General features: G+C 42.8%; 1 protein-coding gene across 1 annotated transcript in view; it reads left to right on the top strand.

The window, feature by feature from the left end:
• The first annotated feature begins 3,370 nt into the window (after positions 1-3,370).
• adarb2 (adenosine deaminase RNA specific B2 (inactive)) overlaps positions 3,371-23,885 on the top strand; it is a 169,008-nt gene continuing 148,493 nt past the window's right edge. The window contains exon 1 of the mRNA XM_070985573.1: positions 3,371-3,847. Coding sequence (XP_070841674.1) covers positions 3,745-3,847 — 103 coding nt within the window. The 5' untranslated portion in view covers positions 3,371-3,744. The remainder of the gene's footprint in view (positions 3,848-23,885) is intronic.

Genomic DNA, 23,885 nt, shown 5'->3' with positions numbered 1-23,885 from the left:
TAGGTGTCACTGACAAAACTGCAAATATGTCTAATATAGCCTGACTCATGTTCTCAGGGGGCAGGGCAGCTTTCATTTCAGTCTCCTCAAAAGATGTCCCAAGGCTGAATCCCAGCTGAAGGGTGACACATGCTCTTTCTCAACCATTAGTAATAAAAATAACTATTAATTACATTATTTTGATTAAAGAGCAACAGATGTATTACCATGGAGACAGTGAGAGTGTTACATTCATTTTTCTAACAATGAAAACAGCCCCAAAAAAAGATCAAAGTTGGCAAATGAAAAGCACTGTGAGAGGCATGCAGACCGGCAATTTCTTAATTTCTAGACAGCCACATTCCATGAAATGTAAAAAAAAAATAAAAAATCAAAAGTGCAGAAAATGAACGCGTCTGAACAGCGTGCTGATTGGCCTCCTTATCTTAGATTGCAGGTGTCTGATTTGATGATGGAAAAAAGAGGAGCTGTTGCCACGTGTTTGCCGTAATCTCAATTTAAATCGAACTCTTTAATCCATAGATATGACATCAAACTAACGCCAAGTGTTTGGCTAAATGATTCCAGTCAGTAAACACAGAAACAGAGAACATGTGCCGCAGCTCGTGTGTTTGTTTCACACGGATTGTCAAACACAGATCATTTTCAAGTCACATGACATCAGCGTTCTCTAAGACCCAGGCAGTATTAGTCCACGGCCAGCTCCTGGAATAACACATACATTCAGTGGCAACAGCAGCGATGCTCTCGGGATGTTTTTCAAAATGAAAGCTAGGAAAGTGCATCTTTGTAGGTGTGTCTATGGACACAAGAACAACAAACAAACAAAGACAAAGTAAGTAGACAGTGACATGTTTCCCAGTTGTGAGCAAATGCAATACAGTAAAAATGAAAATCAAAATAAATTCATATACAAATGAGCAGCCATTATTATATGTTATAATAATAATGCTAATAATTCTGTGGTGTTGATGTGTGATCATCAAAGCTGGGACAAACTAATGTGCACCAATATATGTCACAGTGTAAGTCTTTGATCGCATGCAGTCAGATATCTCCTCTTTGGACCATGCTGTGTTTACCTCTCCTGTATTTAGACAGATGCACAAAGGACTATGCAAGAAAGAAATGAGTCTTAAAGGCACACTGCTGGTTTTACACATGGGCAGGTGCTCAGCTTGTGAAAACAGTTTAATAATGTCCTCTGTGGTTCTGGAGCAGTTTGACAAAATGACCCTGAAGATGTCATCAGGGTCATCTGGGATTGCGACTGAGACTTCAGATGGACAGCTGGAACAATATATTTACAAAAAGCGATTTTAAAATTTGATTTCTATTATTGGAATCGACGTTCCTCTCGATCGATATCCGTCGACTGACAGTGAACTAATCTGTGATCGCTGGTAATCTTTTGAGGCACTTTTCAACTGAAGAAATGTCAAACAAAAAGCAACAACAAACTCCTTCCACATGAGAGGATTTTCTGCTTTTCTCTGTTTTTTAATCATTGTAAATGAAACATGAGTTTTGGCAGTTGGTCTGACAAAACGAGCTTTTTGAAGACCTTTGAAAATGCAATCAACATTTTTCACTGTTTTAATGAAGCACTTGTCTTTTTTTAGGAACCACTCTTTACATGAACCCCCAAATTATTTTTTTTTACACGTGTCTAACTCACATCTGCTGGCTGGTCATATACAATGCACGGCCCATATGTCAAAGAACCATGGCAGAACATGGAGGTATATGAGTGGTCATAGTAGAGATGTCCTCGCTTAGTTCTAAGCCCTCACTGACACTTTGCATCCATCCGACAGTGACTGACCTTGCTGTGTGTGTGTGTGTGTGTGTGTGTGTGTGTGTGTGTGTGTGTGTGTGTGTGTGTGTGTGTTCGTGTATGTGTTTGCCAGGACCTACCTCTGACCTGTACCACGGCCCACCCAGCCTGTTTGCTGTTATCTATGTACGCTCCAGCCCCCCTGCCAGCACACCTTCATTACTGCCCCAGATAGTGGCATTGGCAACTTGTCACTTGTATTGATTTCTCTTAAACTGCAATTTACATGGATATTTGTGGGCGTCCTGAGGGCAGGCTGCAGCCTGGCGCTCAGCCCCTCACCCTCTCTCCCCCTCTCTTTGCCCCTCAGGCCGGGAGGAAATGTTTCCGCCCGACAACAGAGCCTCAAAGTGACTTTTCAATCTGACATCTGCTTTTTCTGCAAATGCATTGTTTTTTTCCCCTTTAACATTAAAATGGCTGAATGCTGGTGAGGGTGTAATAGATGTTTTTAGGGAGAATAACAGCATTTACGCCAATAGACGACCAATTTGTCATTTATTTTAGATGTCATTATTCCTTTTGTTCAATAGCTGGTAATACAGAAACACACGTTTAAAGCTAAACAAACCAGTATTTTTGCAGAGGCTCTAACCTGCATTTCTTTTTTTCCATTTTTTTACTGCACTGGCCTTGAATGTATAGGCGCCTCCTCCCAACCCACACCTGACCTTCCACAGTCGAGGCTGGGGGAATAAAACAATAACCTCCAGCTAGGAAAGCCACAGATGCTTTCTGAAAGCCTCGACACTGCACTTTCACACAAAAATGCCAAAATGTCACAATCTTCAAACTTTGTGGCTGCAACACACTGTCAGTAGGAATTGTGCCTACTGCGCTGAAGGTCACCTGCAACCTCCAAACAGGATTTTCAAAATAAAAGAGGACATATTATTTTGTCATTAGGACGCTGGTGAGATTAGAAAGCCGGGGAACAGAGTTTGTCTCAAACAGCACATGAAAGATGGATTTCTTTTAGCAAAGTTATTGAGTGTGTGCTTATTGAACATCATGCATCTTAGAGTAATCTCCCTTTGAGGACTTTATTTTGCTGCATTATTTCGAATCCATAATCCTGCAAGAAAATTAAAAATCCCAAATCTCACAAGGAGAAAGAGGAGGATGGATGTAACAGAGGACTCTGTGCCGAGTGGAGAATTTGTGTTTTAGTGTCCAAAACAACGTGTGACCCTGTTCTTTTAGCCTCAAGTTGGTGGTGAGTTTGCAGCAAGTATAAGCATATTCACGTTGCTAAACATTCGACCTGCTGGAGTGCTCTTGAGCAAGAGTCTCTACCGGGCTGACCCTTGACCCCACCCTGCGTGGAGAGCGGTCAAGAACAGACTCCCCCTGCAGTGTGGGGGAAAAAAGTGAATGAAAAAGTGCGAGGAATGAGTCCAAACGTAAGAAACGTTTAAAAAAAGCAGCGGGTGAATAAGGGGTGTGAGTTGGTGGGTGTCGCTGGTGATGTCACACCTCCCAGACAGCCACGATTGGACCCTAATTAGAAAGCTAGGCAGCAAATAGATAGGCGTCCTGCATGATTGAATTCAAAGTGGCTGATGCCAAAATTTCTGCAGAGGCGCGGAAAACTGGCGGAGAGGCGCGGAGGAAACAGCGCCGGTATCAGCGCCGCTGAGAGCTGCCACGCTGCGCTGCAAACAGGCTCTCCGTGAGCTGGAGGCGAGCTGGAGTTTCAGAGGTGATACAGGAACAGCAAGACGCGCTCCCCCCTGGTTTGGAGGGATAAAAAAAGAGGGCGAGCTGAAAATATAGTCCGAGACTACGTCAAACCCGAGGACGCTGCGTTATCAGAGAGCAACGGAGGCTGAAGCGAGACAAGTACAAAGGAGAGTCGAGCCGCCGAGTCCAAGTTATTCCTGCGCTGCGCTCCAAAGGCTGCGCCGATGGCATCCGTACTTGGAAACAACAGCCGCGCGTCGGGGGCTCAGAGCGGCCAGGTCAAATGCAAGCTGAAGAGGAGAAGGCGGAGGCGATCGAAGAGAAAAGGTACAACTTTACAGCACTTCTTTCCCTTTTTGCGTGTGTTCTCTTCGCAGTGCGAGCAGAGGTCGTGCGCACCTTGGCGGGGCATCGGAGCGCGCGGCAGCCCGGTCGACCCGCGCCGCTCCAGCCTCGCGTGCGGTTACGCTCCGCGGCGGCTTCACTTCGCAGCTTGACACAGTGAAACAACCAACATGAGCAAATGATTTCTCTTGAGATGCGCCGTCGGCCTGAAGTGACGCATTGTCTTTGCCTGGGAAACTTTAGTTGCTGCTGCGTCTTTTGTCCTTAAAACGCCTCCATCGCCTCTAACGTCGACGAGGACTGTGAAAATGAAACGACCGATTTGCGTCAATAGAAGTTTGAACGAAGGTGTACAAAGAAAAGCGGCTTGTTTTTCGTATTTTATACCAGATTTTTTTGTTTTGATGCATCAGTAAAGGACTCGGCGCTGTCACCGAACATCGTAACTTCCTCTCTGAAAACAACAAATTTCTTCCATCATTTAAATCAGGCTCAGCTTCTTTTAGTGACTTCATATTTAAACTAATGGCCTACAGCCTAAGCCATGCGGCACTGTAATAAAACTGCGATTTTCTTTTTGTTTTTGTAAACAAAACACTTAAATGTCCATGCTCTCAGCCTCCTGTAGCATACCAACAGCCTCCAATTCACCAGTCTTATTCCTAAGAATTTCTTCTTTGTAGAAAACTATTTTTTGCCTCATTAGAGGCGTGAACTTCAGTGCTCTGTTGTGCATAATTCAACTGTAGTCAACACTTAAAAGTCTAAAGTTTGAGAAACAGTTCTGAGCCCTCAACAGGGAGAGAAACAGAGAGGGGAAATGCCATTAGATGTTTGGAATAATATTTAATTTCATGCTGCTGTTTTTATTTGTGTGTTCTTGAATTAAAGTCTCTGACACTGCTGTATAGTGTGTCCCTAATGAATAAATGAGTGTCAAGTCAGTGTATGAAACCTCTAAGACATACTGTAGGACAGTTAATTACATCTGGAATGGACATGGAAATTGCTGATTTTGTGTGACTGAAACATAATAACAATGCAACATTTTCTGGTGCGTGGTAGTGAAAGAGATGCTGGCCGGAGCTCATGGTAAACAAATCCCCTGTGTTATTTTACGCCCTGCAAACTGCAAGGAGATGTACACTTTCTCTGCCAACAACAGCTGCACATTAATGCCATTTATGCTTTTACTGGGGGAAAAAAAATGACAGCACTTTGACTGATCGCACATTTCCATCTCACCCCCTTTCACTTTGGCATTCTGTATTTTTTTTTTTTGTCTATAACAAAATGGTGACAATTTACCACAGTGTTGCTCACTGTTAAAATTCATCAGTGCTTGCTGAGTAATTTTAACTTATTTCATATTGTGCCTCACTGTGACAAAATGGGAAAATGACATTTAACAAAAGCCTAAAAAAGGAGTTATTTCCATATGTCAGTGAAAGCGTCGATACTTAAAAGCTTAACTGCCTCTTAAGAGATTCTCCATGATTTAGTTTTCCTGATTATTTCCTGAGGTACTTTGGCTAATTAACAGTAAGTTACCCAAACTGAAGCATCACACACTTATTTGCTCTGGCAAAGGCCACAAACACTCACAGAAATATGTTTTTTTTTTCCGCTTTCACATCTTCTGCCTCCTCCATAAGAAAGCAGAGAAGATCTAAATAAAATAGCAGTGACACATTTATTTTTATTTATTCATATGTATAACAGATGATAACACTACTGTTAGTGTTGTTTATGCTTGGAGAAACTGACGCGCCACCCCATTGCATTGTGGAATATGGATGAACGCTCGGAGCGTGTTGACGTATCCGACTGCAATTGAATGCATAACGAGCTTTCATAAACACTTTGCACTTGTCATCAAACTACAAACAGACAACTGCACCTCATTTCCATAACCTCTTGATTTTTAATAGCCCAAGTAATTGAGACAAGAGAGACAATACATAAAATATAGTGCTGAGGCAAATGTATTTACATAATGGAAACGACAGAATTGGTTCCACAACATTAAGCATTGCATATGAGTACCACACAAACGCGCACACATTAGCTGACAGGCCTTCGCAGCGTGTTTCCGAACGGCTAATTTATCAGCGCTGCTGATTCATTCTGATAACACGGGACATTAGGGGCCAGTTCAGGGACTGGTTGTAAATGAACTGTGTCTTTGGGAAGTGCTGATGGCCGCTGACTCCTCCAGAGCTGCAGGAGGTGGGATCACTGTGCTCCAGCAGCTGAAACATTCAGTCAGATCTGTACTTTCCTGCTTGGATGTTTCCCTCTCTGTTTTTTTTTTTCCTGTCTTTTTTTGGCGTGTGTGGCCGAGGAAAGACTGAAGGAGCTCCCAGAGATCCAGAATTTGTAAATGTTTCGCAGTTTATGACTGAAAGATTTTTTTTTCCCTTCTTCAAACTTGACCACGAATTACACAAAAGCTGGATTGAGTGTGTTTTTTTTTTTTTTTTATCCATCATCCTTCAGCTCAAATGCCAGCTGATCATCATCTTGAGATTTCACACAATTAATTTCTAGACCTTAAGGCAAAAAGTCACAGAGGGATTATTGCATGGCATTTGGGTCTTAATCCTCGGAAAAGGCTACATATTATTTGTGCACGGACTGAATAAAAGCTGTGTGTGTGTATTCAAAAGGTTGTCCCGCCCCCACCCCCACCCCAGCTATTATTAATTTCTTTCCCACCACTCATCTTTTGCAATTGTTCGTTTTTTGGGCGGCTGCAGAGTGCAAAAACAAATAAGTGCAGAATAAAGATTAAAGATCAGAGATTTATTTTTACTTATGTTTCTTCTATGCTCGGAGCATTCACAGAAATCACACACTTTCCTAAATTTGTGGCCGGCGTTTTTCGCTCTCTGCTGCTCTTCCCTCGCACTTTGCCAGCCGCTGCCTCCTCGTATTGTTCAGGTTACGCTGGTCCTACACCGGTCGTACACCTCGCTCTGCGTTTGTTTGCCCTCCCTCAGGCACAGTGTTTGACTGGTGTCGTTGCTCCTAGAAGGATTCATGGACACGCTGTGTGTCCGTCTCTTAATTAATCCCCGTCTTGTGATTTAAAATTACGTCCCTGTGGAATGTCAGTGTCACAAATGAAAGCCTTTTGGAGCTGTGGATGTAGCTGCTGTCTGTGAAAGCAAACCTGACAATCATCAGCATAACATGCCCTTTTTTTTCCTCTCTCCTACCTTAAACTGTGGCATACGTGCAACATATTCCTCGTGTTTTATCCACATTGTGTTTTTTTTATGAATAAAAATAAGCACAGCAGAGATTTATAGGCCAACATTATTTTTTACAACCACACTTATCACCCTGTACTCTCAGCATACAGTATATCAGCGTATCATCAAGAGCGCCGAGGGGGGAATGTGAAAAACACAGAGTGTAGCATAATTTATGTAGCAATTACTGTTTACGCTGTCGTTCCTCGCGGAGGGGTCGAGTGTGGACTGTCGGGGTGGTGATGAAAGTTGAGGCAGAGGCAGGAGGAGCTGGGGGCGGCGGTGCAGGGCAGGGGATGATGGTCATCGCCTGCTCGATGCTCTCTGAGGGCTGCTCCGGGTGTCTGACGAGCAGCTCAGCAGAGGAGGGAAGAGTGAGAGGAAACTGACTGCGCAGTGTCGCCGACGCCCCTCTTATGGCTGATGACGGCAATACAGGCTGTGTCAAGGCGAGGGCAGAGGTCAGGGTGGAGAGCGGAGGCCAGGGAACACATAACCTCCATTAGGATTTTACTGTTTCTGACAAATCCGCAATTTGTGTTGGCTCAACCAGACAGGTATGTTTCTGCATCCAGTTATTTTCAATTAATGGCTGCTGCGCCTGACACAAAACTCTCACTGCTGGATGAAATCCTTGCATCTCCAAAAGGTCATGTATTGTAATGAGCAACAGCAGCTTTGTTTTAGTTTCATGATATACAGTCATGATTGTGTCAGGTTTTTTTTTTGTTCAGCTTTTACAGGAGCATGAAATCTAAAGTTTGTCTTCGCCTTGCAAATGTCCTGATTTCCACTCCATTTGTAATTCCTCATTGTAGGATAGTGTATTTTAGCCATTTTGTATTTATATGTTAGTGGGAAAAGGGTGGGATTGACATGCAAGAAAGGCTCTCATCCAGAGTGGGACTGGGTACATTATGGCTGCATGGTATCAATCATAGGCTGCTAGACTACCAGGAAGGCCCCTCCCTGCCACCTCCCCAGAAAAAGAGCTTTTAAGTGCTAATTTGGTCTCTTGCAGGTTTCTTTGTCGGCTGGCACAAATTTTAAACCTCTTATATCTTACAAATGTTGCTGAATTTATCATTTGCGATACACCTTTGCAGCTGACTTTGTAATTGTAATGAAGTTACTTTAAAGTCCCTTTTTACGCGGCGTTAATACCATTTTCTCACCTTCCTAAAAGTGAGAGCAAAATTTCAGTTGCAGGGTTTTTGAGCAACAAAAGAATTACAAAGAAATGAACACAATTTCTGAAAATAGGTCTCTTTTATATGCAGCACAATTTCCACATGGCGTCTGATAGAGGCTGACTGATAGCATCAATAAAAAGCTATCTGTGAATAATAAAAGGAAGTAAGAAGTAGTCAGGGATCTGCTCAGTGGCAGATAATACTGCACCCAGCTCTCTTTGAAAAACAGTTAGACTGGTTACACTCCAGCTGCAATGGTGTAAACAGTCCAAATACTGTATGTGGGCTCTGTGGTGGGGTACTCCAGATGAAAATGAGAGCTGCAGAGAGGAAGAGGCTGATCTGTGTCAGGCGAGACTACTTTTAATCTTACCTGATCAATTAGGTCTTTGTGTGCTTGGTGCAACACCGATGTAACAGTACCTGTGAGCCTGTGCACAAGCATTGCAACAGTACATTATATATTCTGCAATGGCCTACATTTACATTCTCAATCCATTTGTAAATAAATCCTAGTGCAGCAAGACGCAGACAGGAAGAGGACTTAAATAAACGCACATCTTGCAAATTGTCAATGCCACCGGTATCCTAATGTGGGTTTATTCACACAGCAGGAGGGTGTGTGTGTGTTACTGTAGTCACTGGTGCTGGTTTCCATGTTGGGACAGCCCAATGTCACACAGTCTGCGAGTCGAGGGAGGGAAAAAGAGATGTATTTCACAGATGCAAAGCTCTAGTTTTAGCCCTGAAACGCTTCTGTCACATTTGTTTGTGTTTGTGCTGATAACCGCATTAAGAGCTGCGACAAAAACACCGCTGGCATTTATGAGGTTAATGAAGGTCAGTGCCGATGGAAACGGCGCGGCGCTCCTCTGTGTGCGCATGCATGGCTTTGTGAATTTACAGCCACTTCCTGATTAAGAGTAGCGGCGGAGGAGTCGGCGGTTTAGGACACAGCGTCCTCTAACTGACTGAGTGTTTAGCTGAGAGAAAAAAGGTTATTACCACTGACTGTGGTCTCTTGAGGACAGCTGATAAAATGACCAAGGAAAAGGAATAGCACAACTTTAGCACATTAGCATAATTAGTAATTATCTCGTAATAGTCCCTCTTGGCTTTTTGGAGCTCGGCAGTGAGAAATTGTACTTAAAGTTCAGGCACAGAAAACAAATTCCGTGCCAAATCGTCTCAATAACGCACGCACGCAACCGATGCTGAGAGGTGCCTCAGTCAGGTTGTGGAGAAAATGAATCACGAGTATCAAAAGCACAGATGCAGACTTAAAAAATTCAGAAGGTGACACTTAAGTTAATTAGTCTGCTGTTTGATGACTCCCACAGTTGAAGAGATAAGCGTATTACTCACATCACAAGCAACTTGTTGCACTTGTTGCTATGACAACAAAACATAGAAATTAGATTCAGTTAGTCATGTGTTGCGCTCCATCAGTCTGTCCACAACAGCTTTAAAAACAATAACTGTCATGCTGCAGTATAGTTTACCAGCGCTAATGTATGACTTGCCGTGATGGGAATTGTGCTGCAGAGTGAATCAGATGATGCGTCCCTGTGTTAATTTGTTTGCGTGCATGTGTGGTCTGCATTAGCGTAGATTTGTCTGCTGTGTGTGCGTGTGTGTGTTTTCCCTGTGTGTGTACAGTACGAGCTGGTGTGCTGCCGTTCGCACTGAACTGTCAGTCCTCATAAACAGAGATGCAGCACAGCAAGTCAGCAGCATTATCGCTTCCTGTCAGCGTTTGTGTGTCTGCAGTCCACTAGACAACACAACATGAGAGAGTTGACGGCGTAAAAAGAGGGAGTGGAGCTGCCTAGTAGCGACTGTCAAGAGATTTTGAGGTGGCGTTGGATGTGGAGGAACAAAGTCACGTCAAAGCGCAGCCCTTTCACTGCTATTTGAACCTCAGCTCTCAATTTTGTTTTACATCTCATGTCAAGCGTTCAGTGAACGCATCGCAGCAGCTTTAGCAAGAAGGTAAACTGTCATGTGATCTTTCTATCCAGGTGTAACTTTCTTGTTCATTGACACTTCTGAACTATTATTTTGATTTTGCCTTCTTCTCGTCACATGTATGTCTGCGTAGACAGCGACTCAGTCAAAACGCATTTTCCTGTGACATAATGAAGTGAGGAGTCCACTAACCCTATGGAAACTATGTTCGCTTTCCTCAAGAGCCCTGATGATGGATGATGGATTTGAATCTTTACTGCCACCTTTCCTTTCACATTCAGTTCTTTTTTAGAGAAAAATGCATTGTGGATAGATTTTTTCTATGGGAAACACATGCAGGGCTTTTTTCAGCCCTGAGCAGTGTCTGCAGTCTTCATCTCAGGCTGCAAAAGTCCTAACAACCAATCCACTGAGGAGATTGGGCACCGCGCATGTAGTCTGGGAGTTGAAATGCAGAAAAAGTCAGCCAAACAGTCCTCACAGCTGCTTGTAAAGCTAAGTGCTCATAATGCATTTGGATTCTCACAGCTAGACTAGTTTCCTTTTTTTTTTATTTGAGTATGAAGATCAAGCTGAAAGTGTAACAGTGGAAAAGTGAGAGGGGCACGTCCTCCTGTCCTCACGCCAGCTTCAAACAAAAAGCGAATTGTTCAGTGTGGACTTGAACTTCATATTTCACAAAGTGTCAGTGGAGCTGTTGATGGAAGGCAGCTGATTCTTTCCCTTTTTTTATTTCACTGTTTATACTGTTGTCCAGACACGCTCTCACATCTAATCTGAAGTTCTGCCAATAGCGTGGAAGTGCCCCACACATCGTGGTGGCAAAACATTTCTCCAGTTTATGATCCTAATTAGCTCTAACTGTGCCATCATCCCTGAGTCATCATGCCTGGAGAGAGGCCAGATCATTTGACGGTCCACAGTTTCACACTTTCTTCATCCCTCTTCTCTCTCTTTTTGCTCTCTCCTCTTTCGTTTTCTCTCTCTCCACTTTCCTGCGTCTCATTTCAGCAGCACACACTGTTATTGTTGTCTTCCGGCTTGCTTGTGCATATTCACAGCACGCTAGCTGCTACTGTGAAAAGGGACATATTTCATGAGCAGAAAATAGCTGAAGAAGGTGTTAGAACTTGTGCACCAAAAAAGCTTTTTTTTTTGCTGTTTCACAGACTCGGGCCAAAATGCAGAAAGTCAGCCGTGAAATGTGTTTGGCTGTCATTTGACCGAGTTTCAAAATAAAAGTCACAAACGAGCGCTGTGAACGAATGCCATTTGACAGCATCAGATCTGCAGGCAGACTCTACACTGTTGACTCTCGGTGACTGATGTCCCGCTTCAGCCACATGACAGCACAACTACCTCGTGCTGTGCTGACACAGCAAAGTTAACACTGATACCCCGCCTCATATGGAATAATGAAATTGGATGAAGCAGCTTAAGCGAGCGCCGTCCCTTCTCTCACCATCAGACTGGGTGCCTATTTGAGATAACGTTAATGAAGGGGACTTTAGCCAAGAATAGACACGTCTTATTGCTGGAGGGGGCGGTGGGCGACGAGGAGGGGGTGGGGCACTAACAGCATTTATTTCCATTAATAAGATGGAGCATTTTACAAGAGGGCCTCTCCTGAGGGCTCTCTCCAGAGGTCGGAGAAAATCCTACACCTGAACAACCTGCAAATGAGTTGATTTCACCAAACCTGCGCGTGGGGACACACTGCAGCATGTCTTCTCCCAAAGAGACTTGTCTTTACCTTGCTGTGGCTCCACAGAACTTAGGCTGAAGTGGACACTCAATCACCATAATCACCGCTGTCCATCCTTGATAGGTCTTTTTTAGGTCATTAATATGAATCTGAGCAGCTTGAGAGGTTGGTAGCTTCTGTCGACACTGTCCAAGTTTGTTCTTGGAAGGTTGGCAGATAGCATGGTATTAATATGAGTTAGCTTCAAGTTCTTTAGCGTAATTGACCGATCACTAAGCCCACTTACTGAAGCTGCGCCAGTAAAGGCTTATGTTCTTGTACGGCTCATGGTTACAATGTTAACAGTGCAAGATTTGCTACTCCAAATTCTTAATACTGTTTGAACAGTAAGTCCTTGACTTCAGACAAAAGCAAACTTGCCATACCTCAACAGCATCTAAAATCACAAATGTTGCAGGTGGATTTTATCCACTGCAGCTCGCCAGCTAATTGTGATGGGATCTGGGAAAACCAGTCACATGTCGAATTTTTACCTTTTGGAGATTTTAATATCACCTATATCAAGCTCTTTTCAAATCTGTTTTCAATATTTTTATATCTGGTTTGTATCAAGTCAGCTGATCAGTAGGATTTTTTTGGAGCAGAATTTTGAGAAAAACAGGTTTAAAGACAAGGATTGTAAATCAGAACACGACCAGCTACCTCAAACTCTCTCCCCCTCTGAAGCTTCAACATCTCTCTCTGTGTATCTCATAGCATCTGACTGAGGTGTCAAAATAATGTTTTGATGCATAGCTCACATAAGACTGGCGCGAAAATGCGCATTAATATGACTTGGTCTTCATGTTATGTGGTTTACTATGATTAGGGTGACCAGATGTCCCGCTTCGTGTGGGACAGTCACGCATTTCCATTACTTTTCACACATCCTGCAAATTGTGATGTCGCGAATTGTTAGCAACACTATCAATAACAATTTGCGACAACATTACAATTTGCGGAATGTGTGAAAAGTAATGGAAATGCGTGACTGTACTGCACAAAGTGGGACATCTGGTCGCCCTAACTATGATAGTTAAACTGTCTTCGTAGGCTATGTAGACTAACAAGTTAGTTAGTTAGTTAGTTAGTTAGTTAGTTAGGAGATAACAACAAACAGAGTGTCTAATTTAATTATCGTTTTTAACATATTAAACAAGCGAAATATAGTGAGATATTTTCAGGAATGATAGATAAGATGTTGTAAAATAATAATTTAATGAAAATTTCACCAATATTTTGACTTTCGACCTATTTTCATGTTTTCCTGGAAGTGCCAGTGCGACATGTGACGGGTTTTCCTAGATTCCATCACAGTTAAGCTACCGTTGGCTGAAAAAATTGTCTCCAGGGAACTTCTTAATGTTTCCTTTTTCTGAACATAAACACTGTAAAAAATGTCCTTGACAGCTGCACAGATGATTCTGTGTTCAAAGACGGAGGCTGAAGCTACATGAAGATGTCAGCATTCTCACCAGTTGTTGGTCCATGTAGAAGACTTCTCTAAATCAAATTAAGACTGCGCCGCTAACCTTAGCCTCCACTCTGATTTAGTAACACCCAGGACCAGCTCTAGGAGAAATACTAACGTTACATCATAGATGTGCAAACCTGCAGACCGAGGGCAATCGTAAGAAGTGCCTGCAAGACAACAAACTGATGTTTCATACTCATCAAAGTTTTCCTGCATGACATTTTCATTTTTTAGGTTTGAAAGCAGTTTTTTGACCTACAATATTGTCCTCATCCTGTCTTAACCTTCAGTTTCTATTTATTGGAATCTCTCTAATTTTGATGACCAGTCTGTTGTGTAACGTTTGATGTTGTCGTCTAATGTCAGCTTTGTTGTTTCTAGCAAATATTTCTTTTAATTCTAGTATATATGCTGTTAATTGCGCCTACAAATTACCTACATAACAACTGTATCCAAATAGTTCAAGAAGTTTTTGAATAATGACATCAAAACCAATAATTGTCAAGCTCGCCCCCCATTTCTCCCAGTTCGTTAATGTGCTCCCTGGCCTTGGTAGTCCAGAGCTTGACAGGCGAGACGTGTCTTGTTAGAGATAGTAAGCTATGATTGGCCAATCACTGGGTGCGAGGCGTTGAGCAAATGGTTTCTTATGCCTTTATCTATTTGGTAATAAGCCTATGAAGATGCAATATATCTACTAAGGATTACAGCATTATATGATAAGTGGGAAGCATTATGGGCAGCAGTGCATTATCTCTGTACAGTAAAGAGGCCTGTGTCATTAGCTGAGATGCTCTGCCCGTATACAGAATGTGATATTTTATGATATTCTCACCTCACTCTGTACGAGGGGTCGAGAGCAACCTCCCACTTCTTCGATATGTAAATATATCTGATGGCGGTTGACTCGTAGTAAGTGGTAAATAAACGTTTCATCCAGTGCACATTAAATCCATGTAGCTGATGGAACTGCTTAATGGCAGATTAGTGCATTGATAATGATGAGCGCACACATGTGAGCTTCCTGGCTGCTTCATTATTCTGTTCACACACGAGCATTAAATAACAGTTTTTCCCCTCTTCGCCCTACAGTAAATCCTCTCTCATCCATCGATTCTAGCATCCTTTAGGGGCTCCTTCTAGGAGAGACCGACAGGCTTATCTTGCAAATCCTTTAAAAGGTATTTAAAAAAAATCTTTGCCTGCATTAACTCCGTCTGATGTTGTGCGTATCACCGCAGAGTCGGCCGACGATGGGCGAGTTGGAGTTTTATATACCTCTGGGCCGATCCGCGTGATATGTGTAGTCCTGTTTTCCAAGTTTCTTAACAGTCTCACAGCATGGTGTTTATTTTTCCTCCTTGCTGCCCTGATTTTGATTTGTACAGCTTGAGGTGGTGGAGCGTAATAGATGTGTTTGCATTGCCGAAAAACTGAGAGTTCCAATCGCTCATCCATTTCCTTTGATAGCTCAGGGTGTATTTGGCTTCGCCCAGATAAGGCCTGAGTATACATTGAGGCGGATTCAGTTGAATTGTTTGTACACACATGGTGCTTTGGCACGGGTCTGCTTGGATGGGCTTTGGCATGATGGAGAATTCCAACCTCACCTCCCCCTCCCTTACAATCCCACAGTGGTGCTTCATGGGGCCAGAGCTGTTTGTGAAGGGTGCGTAGGACTTGGGGCTATGAATGTTGCCTTGCGTAAAGGACAAAGAGAGAGGAGTCCCTGAAATGCTCACACAGATGAACCCACATGACCACCATTTCAAATTTAGATTTATATTGTTTAAGTCCTTGTGAGCGTTGTGCCTCCAGTAAAAACATCCTATATTTCAGTGTTTGGTGTAGAAACCCCTGCTTTACATCTGAAGAGATGTAGCAGAGGATACCCACAGGGTTTGGTTTTTGAACTGCTGCGTAGCATTTTAGGTACTGTATGTCTATAATGCCAAGTGAAACATATTAAGTTCAAATTAGGGTTAGTGCTTCCAGAATGCACCTAATTTCCTAAATGTCCATAAGCAATTGAAATCAAATGACTTATCTGTAGCACTGTTGGCAGCACGCCGGCCTTCTCTCGCTGAAACAACAGCTCGGACCTGAGCTGAACTCAAACTTGTGCTGCGGTAAACTCGGCGTGGCCCGTCGGTTTGCAGTGGATGGGGACGGTGGCGACTGGGCTTAATGATAATAACCCTGACGATAGCAATGAAAATCCTCCCGCTATTCCTGCTGACTGCAGAGAGCTCACGCTTTGTTCTCCACTCCCTCTATTAGGGTGATGGAGGTTCATTTTAATTTGAAAGGACCATCAGTTGGATAAGGAGAAGTGCTCGGCCGTGTACGTGTGCAGACTTGTGTGGAAGAGAAATCGAGCATGGAGGGAAAAAATGTGCGCATGAAAGGGTGCAGGCACATGCATGTATACACACACACACACACACACACACACACACACACACACACACACACACACACACACACACACACACCGTCTGGTCTGTTCTCTCAAACAAAGACACCACAATACAGAAGCGCCCGCAGGTCAGTGTATTGACCCCTCTGGGCTGCATGTGCTATTATCTTCTTGGCACCTGTTTCAGGAGAGTTTCCTCTAACTGTCAGCCGCAGATGAGGCTTAAAACACCAGGATGGCAGACAAAGAAGCCTTGGAGTAACACAGGCAGCCGTTGCACACAGGGACAGGGAGCCTTGTTGCTCTTAAGGTGCTATTTGTTGCAGGAAGAGAGGTGAGGTGGAACAGAAACATCACATGTACTCAACTTTTTCAAACAATTGGCCAGAATGTCACATTAATATGTGGGATTGTCTTTTGGTAATTACAAGGGAAGTTCTGTTCTTTTCTGCATAATTTTGTGGTTCATTTGACCTAAAAATAGAAATGAGAGTCTTCCATGGGATCAGTTTTGACCTTTTCTGTCATTACTTGTGTCGCTTTGCGGTCATCGTTTTACCAAACATCTGATACCATCAAATATAAGATATGATCATCTTGATGATTGATCTTGCCTCTTTATCAATTCAGTTACCAGATGATCATTTGAATAATGTCAGGAATCAATACGTTTGTTTTCCTCAAAGTTGATACTTGTCAACATCAGTGAATGCAAGCCTCAGTATGGTGAAATAGCCTCATTCTACATTCATGTACACATTCAATGTACTCTGCATACTGTATCCAAGTGTTATGAAACTCTGTAAGTTAGTGTTCTCACTGAGACAAATATCTGTTCTTAGTTTGTACTGGTTCCCTGTGGCACACTCAGAGTTTGCACAGTCCTAGGCTGGTATTGAATGGGCAGACAGTATAAACAAGGCTCAGCCCTGGCTCTGTCTGTGTGGGTAGTTTGTCATAGCTGTGACTTCAGGGCTATCTAAATAGCAGCAAGCGGGTGCGTTCATCATCACATTCATCCTTACCAGGGTGAGAGATGGATGCCCTACCAGTCCAGCAGGTCATGAGTTATCACCCACCAGGGGCTGCTGGTTCATACAAAGGTCAAAGGACTATTTGTCTTCAGGCAAGTATGCCTGTCTGTTTAAGCCCTCTGCTGCACATGCACGTACGCACAAACACACACACACACACACACACACACACACACACACACACACACACACACACACACACACACACGATCCCACTCATAGCTGCAATCACTAACCTGGGGACTGCAATTCCTGCATGCATTCATAGTTTTGCTTTATTTTTCATACTGCCATGTCTTATTTTCTGTGTCCCATAATGCCACGTTCACACATCCTGTAGTGTGATCATTTGTCAGTGGTGCTCCACTTAATTTACTTCATGTCATCATAATATTTATTTATTTATTTTTTTAATATATACCGGATTTTTTTGCTTTATGATACTCAATCTAGTGGATGTGTGTCAAACTTGTAGGAAATAGATTTATATATGTATGTGTTAGTGATCTTTACAAGTAGGGGTAGGTGGATTTTTTTGGGACTTTTTGGACTGTTTCCCCGCTTTTCAAGCCATCATGCTGAGCTAAGATAACCGGCTTGCTGTAGCCATATATTTCCTGCATGATCTTTTCATCCAAGTCTCTGCAAGATAGCCCAAAACAGCATTTCTTTAAATGTTGAACATATTCTTCAAGTGGATAAACTAGCTGCCGGATGTGCCATTAGTAACAATAAAGCAGTCAGTTCAATGATGGTTCTCTATAGCTGTTTTATGCCTTATTAGCTTAGCCTTCATGCCGTGTCATTTCAACCACAGGAGATCACGATAATAATTTAACTATCAGTAGCAAATTTGCTTGTATAACACTGAAAACATCAGAGTGCACAGCTGTAATGTGTAATAAGGAGAACAACAGTGTTGTTACAAAGTGCTTTACAATAATACTCTGAAGGCTGTAATGAAAATATGAACTCCAACCAAAATGAGCAAAATATCAACACAAAAACAGATTAGCTTGAACCATCACCCATAGACCTCCTGGCTGTGAGTCAGAGGGCATATGGATTGGCTCTTTGTTCAAACCAGAGAATGCATTATCATTAGTCTGGCTACAGTAAAGAGCCAGCCATCCACGAATGGTGAATAGATTCATTGTCTCTCATTTCCACTCATTAGACTCCTATAATGAAGAATGGTTTGCTCCTAGCAGGAATTTACCTTCTTAACAGGCGACACTTGACTCATCCACTAACATCACCTGCTCAGATAAGATAAAATAACATGAAACTTTATTGATCCCTGTGGGGAAATTTGAGTGTTGCAGCTGCAGCTTATAATAATAGATATACTGAAAAAAAATCGGATTATCATATGAATAATGCAGAGGGGAGAGTATTAAATGAGCACAGACCAGCAATTTCAACATTCAACATGTTGAATAGGCATGATAAATACAATAAGAAAACATTGTTAATTATGGCATTATCATGGGAAGCACCTGGAGACCATTAAACACCAAATAAAAGAAATCTGCTGTGCGCTATGACAAGATTTGGCAAAAATGAAAAACATGAAGGTGAATAAAGTTACAAAACAACTTAGTAACACTTTTTTAATGACAGATAAACTGTACATGACATTAAATAATAAATGGATTCTAACACACAGATTAATAGTCTTATTAGTGCCTGTATTAGCATCCATAAGGGTGTATTAACAACACAGTACAAGAGAGTTCCAGTCATATGTAATCATGTATGTTTTGTATTTTCAGACCAATTTATGTACATATTTAAAGTTATATAAACATATTGAAACTTGCTTGTTAGGGATTTGTACGTATGTATTCACGGACTATACATCAATATCTTGCATTTGTTATTCAGAAATGTTTTTTAAAAATATGCTTTACTTAAATGCTTTATCCTTTTCAGAGTAATAAATGATTAACAAGAGTATGTTACATTCATGCATATTAGCTGGGGAATATACTGTAAGGAATACACTTGCATCAGTTTCATCATAATTCATAGTGTACTGTGTAGCATTCATCGTCACGCTCAGCAAATTTAAACAGCATATGCCTGTAAGTCCATGTTCCAGTGTGGCAAAGGTTCCATGTTTTAATCTGGAAACTAATCTAATTGAAATATTACGTCAGGGTAAGGGTTTTGCTTTTGGTTGAATGGATGGATGCGTGGATGGATGGATGGATGGATGGATGGATGGATGGATGGATGGATGGATGGATGGATGGATGGATGGATGGATGGATGGATGGAGGGAAACTCATGCTTGATTTCAGTTGTTCATAGATATGCATATTTAAATTACTACAAGTTTAAAATGCATACCAAACACCTATCAAGTGATAATGCACATGTACAGATCTTTTGTACATGTTTATTGGGTTCATTTTTGGATTCATCACACTTCTTTAAGCAACAAGAATGAGGCAACACAGAGTTTATGTCAGATCGGATCACATTCATATGGTGTCATGCACTTGTCAGGATTTGTGTTCTAAATGAGAAATCACTGCAGCTGGATCTTAAGTTATTGTGTGCAGGAGCAGTCGGTGGAAATGAACTGAAATAATCAGACTTTTCTGCTGTCATGTTCCCTCTCCGCCCTCCATCAAAACAGCTCGAGCTTCCAGGCTTCAAGTCCTTCACACACCTGCTTGTCGTCGACCGGCTTTCTTGCCAAGATGGTAATCTGATCCTTATTGGCTGCACACTTGGCCAAACTGCAGCGATGCCCATTATCGTGCTCTAAGCAGGTGCTGAGACGTATCGCTCCTTGATCACAATGCAGATCTGTGGTGAGCACACGACGAGCAATCCATTTTTCAATTTGGTCTCCTGCCTGGGATAAATTAACAGATGTCGATTGATTTTCCTTCCTGTGCAACTGTGAGCCTTGTTTACACCTGACAGCCAGGGCGTTATACCTGAATGGCTGTTTGAGATGAACGCACATTATAATTAGCGTTTTTTAATGAGACTGACAATTGGCAGGAGACGTAGTAGGCAGTTACTTTGACATGTTTTACTTTTCTTACCTCTTTGTTAAGCTAATCAACAGATTGCTTTGCGGAAGATGAGGTGTTTCTGATGAAAGGCAGACCTGTGTTAATAATCCCACTTACACACACACATGCCTGCATACACACATCTCTAAATAACGCCCCACTTTCTTATTATATATTTTCAATTGTATATCATTTGAATTAAGGACCTTTCATTGCATGCCTTAATCACACAATCAACAGCGCAGCAAAGACTTCATTGTCACTCACCATCCCCTGGAGCGTCAGACTCTACTTGACACGATCGCAAGGCCCCCCAGCATTTTCACAGCCATCTATGTTCACCAGCTGGTTATTATTGCTAAAAATAAGCATATAAAACTGGTGTAGCCTGGCACCATCACACCCTAATGACGGGAGTCAAGTGGCGCGCAGCAGATATGCCCTCGCATGCGCGCTGTCACAAGCCATTTAATTGAACTTGAGAAAATGGGAGCCGGCATTGTTTTGCTCTGAGCCCCTCCTCCACCTCACCCTCCCTGCCCCACGCACTCACACATACACACACACACACATATACGCACACACGCACCCCTTCTCCCCCCTGCAAGTCGTTATGCACTAATATGCTATCATCTCAGTGATCATGATAGTTTTCACATAGTGATGATCTTATATTATCTCCCCTACATTCCCTGTTCAGGCTTGCTGAGCTGTATTCACTTTTATGTGGGGAATGAAAACACTTAGAATATAATCTAATGCTCATAAAAGGTTGATGAGGGGTATTGTTCTGATGTTAGCAACTGTCAGTCAAACTTTAATCAGAAAATTTGGTTTTAAATCCCAAGTATTCCTTTAGCATGACATATTTACTATCAGTAAGCAACAATCAAAGTTGAAGTTCAGATGAAATACCCTTAGTTATCATATATTAAATTTAACACTCAAAAACAATGGCCTGGCAACATAAGCACTTAACACAACTAGTGTATTAGCTAAATGCTCTGATCCTTTGGCTCAGCATCAGCGCTGATACTGACATTAATGAGTGGATCGTATCTGCAAGATGTGACAGATCCACATTAGCCTAAATACAGTTTAAGTCTGTGAGGAAAAGATGGAGCCACACACAGATACTGATTGAAGAGATACTGAACATCCAAAAAAGATGTTGGTTTTGGCTCCAGGGTCAGTCGGCCCATCCCTTTAGTCCACACTGAAATATCTCAACAACTATTGGATAGATTGTTATCACATTTTCTGATGATTAACAGTCCACAGAGGATGAATCCTAATAAATCTGATGATGCCCTGACTTTTCCTCTGGTGCTACCAGCAGCTTAGTTTTTACTTTCATGACATGTGAAATATGTCAATGTGCATTTTAATACTCTGAGTTTGAGTGTCAGAATCAATATGAAGGCAGTAAAGGTTGCATTGTTGTGCCCTCAATTAGCATTGTAGTTTTTGGCCATATTTCGCTGTAGTTTTGGACCAGATTTCCCATAAACCCTGTCACTCAGGACAGCACCTTCTTTCTGTTTCGTGCTACACAGCAATTTACCATTTTACCGTCCAGATCTTACCAGTATCTCGTAGTTCTTGCTTACTTGCAGTAGTTATTACAATGCATCATAATCATTGTGATATCATTTACTTAAGGTGCTAAGTCAAACTCCTTTTAAGCAAGAGCCAAGGGTGGTTAACAAACTTGAGCAGGTGTAGGCTTGCAACATGTCAACAACACAGCATCCTGCTAGAAGTTTTAATAACACTGCACTTCCATAACGAATGTGTTCCATTCCATCTTCACCAGAAGGGAAGTCAGAGGTCAGTGCTGGCTGTACCACAACAGCTCCAGACCTGGTAGCGATTCAGTGTGTCTTGTTCAAGGACGCTTGCCAACACAGAGGGGAGCTTGAATTTCTCTACTCTCTAGCAGACCAGCCGGAAAGCCCACAAATGTCCCATAAAGCCAAGCCATTGTCTTGATAATCCCACCTGCCTTTCAAGTGTTTAGCCATCCATGTCTGTGAGCATGTACCCTGCACCACCTCTCTGGGTACCTGGGTGTGCTGCCTCCTTGTTGAGGGCTCCTGCAAAGAGGCGCAAAAAGAGTCCAGAGGGTCTGCCGGGAGGCAGGAGGAAAGTGGAACAGGGTCGCACATGGTGTGTACGTGGGGGGGTTGGCGGGGAGGGGAGACGATGATAGATGGAAAATGAGGGAGATTCCCAGGGAACCGTGTGTGTCCGTGTTCATGTGTAGAAGACAGTGAGACAGAGGAGAGGAAATGAGCACATGGCAGTTTGTGTGTGTTTCCGCAAGTGTCTGACAGCCGGGACAGCTGCCAGGGCTGGTGTCCCCCAACTCAGAGGTCAGCGGCAGGTATCAGGTCCGAGCAGCCTGAGGGTAAACGCAGCAAACACATGCAAACGATCCAGGGCAGATGTGAGGGAAAGAGGGTTGGGGGGTGGATGATTGAGCAGAGGGAGAGAAGAGGGGTTAAGCACCAGGGTGACGAGCTCTCCCAGTTTAAAGAGCGACAGTTTGATGGATGGAGACGAGGGCTGGAGGGGAGGAACTGAAGGGAAGGAAGAGAGTCTGGCAAAGTTGCATTGATTGAGCGCACCAGACTCTGAAAGGCCAATGGATAGTTCCTCTGTTTTGTTTTGTAAGGCAGCTCGGATGTGGTTTGCTTTCGATGTGCTCACCTTTTCAGTGTCCATAAAGACAGCAGTCATAAGAGAGAGGAAAAGCATCTATGTGCTTCTCAAGGTCCATTGAGTGCAATTACAGAGAACAATAGAGACAGCATGATGCTAGCTGACTGTGCTAAACACTGCTCCTCTCTGACACAAGAGGAGGCAGAGTGGCTGAGCCGAATCAAGACACGAAACCTCTACCAGCTCCTTTGTTCTTCGCTGTTGTCTCTCCTGTACAAGTTGGCCAGGAAATAAGGAGGATGGCGGGATTATGTTTGGCTGATTTGAGGCCAATTGCTGGTTTTGCCGGAGCGTCAGGCGAGAGAGGAGGAGGGGATGTCAAAGAGATGTGAGTGTCAGTGTTTATTAGAGGGTTGGGAGGGCGATGGAGGGAGAAGACTAAAGCTTCTCTTTGCTGGGTCTCAGCTTGAACATGACAGACACAATCTACCCCTCATGTTCTCTTCTTAGCCGGTGGTTGGCCTTCAGAGTGTTGGTCTGGGTCTTTGATGATGCCTGTGGACCACTTTGAAAATCCTCTGTGGCTGCTGTTATGACAAGTTAACACTCAACCACAACTGTACATGAGACAAAACACTTGCTGTATTTTAGGTGATCCAGCTTGTTAGGGTGTCCAAGATGTGTTGGTTTAACATTTAAAAAATTAAGAGATAAAACGTCATTGCCGTCTTTCCCATTCTGTTAATCATCTTTTGACCCCTCAGATTCATTATATGAACCCAGGTCAGCCCCAGGTTGGGATCCCATGATTCAGAGTCCGTTTTATACTGTCAGAAGAACAAACAACAAGATAAGGCCCAGTTTCCAGCATTTCTCATGTATCAGTCCTTCTTTAGGGTCACACCTGTAGATGGGTTTGCTGTCTTTTAGCCCTGGTCCAGTTGGTGTTTAGGTTGGCTTTTTTAAAAACAACCCAAGAGCTGTAAACACAACATCATGTGGACTGACAAGTAACTCGATCATATGATATTTTGTTGATGTCCTCTTGCATCATCAGGTTTCCGTGGTTCCCGCTTGGGAAAATCTATTGCTGGCTACTGACAGCAGGACATGCTGCTCATGCATAAACCTTCATTTGTCTTGTCTCTTGTTCGCCGAGAGCTTTTTGTTCTTCTCTCACTTTCTGTTGAGGCACTGCAAAAAACACACTGAGTCAAACACATACACAACAT

Source organism: Chaetodon trifascialis, chromosome 18 (genome assembly GCF_039877785.1).
Source record: "Chaetodon trifascialis isolate fChaTrf1 chromosome 18, fChaTrf1.hap1, whole genome shotgun sequence".
Classification (NCBI taxonomy): Eukaryota; Metazoa; Chordata; class Actinopteri; order Chaetodontiformes; family Chaetodontidae; genus Chaetodon; species Chaetodon trifascialis.
The sequence above is the reverse complement of the archived record's forward strand: the minus strand, read 5'-3'. Positions and strand labels throughout refer to the sequence as shown.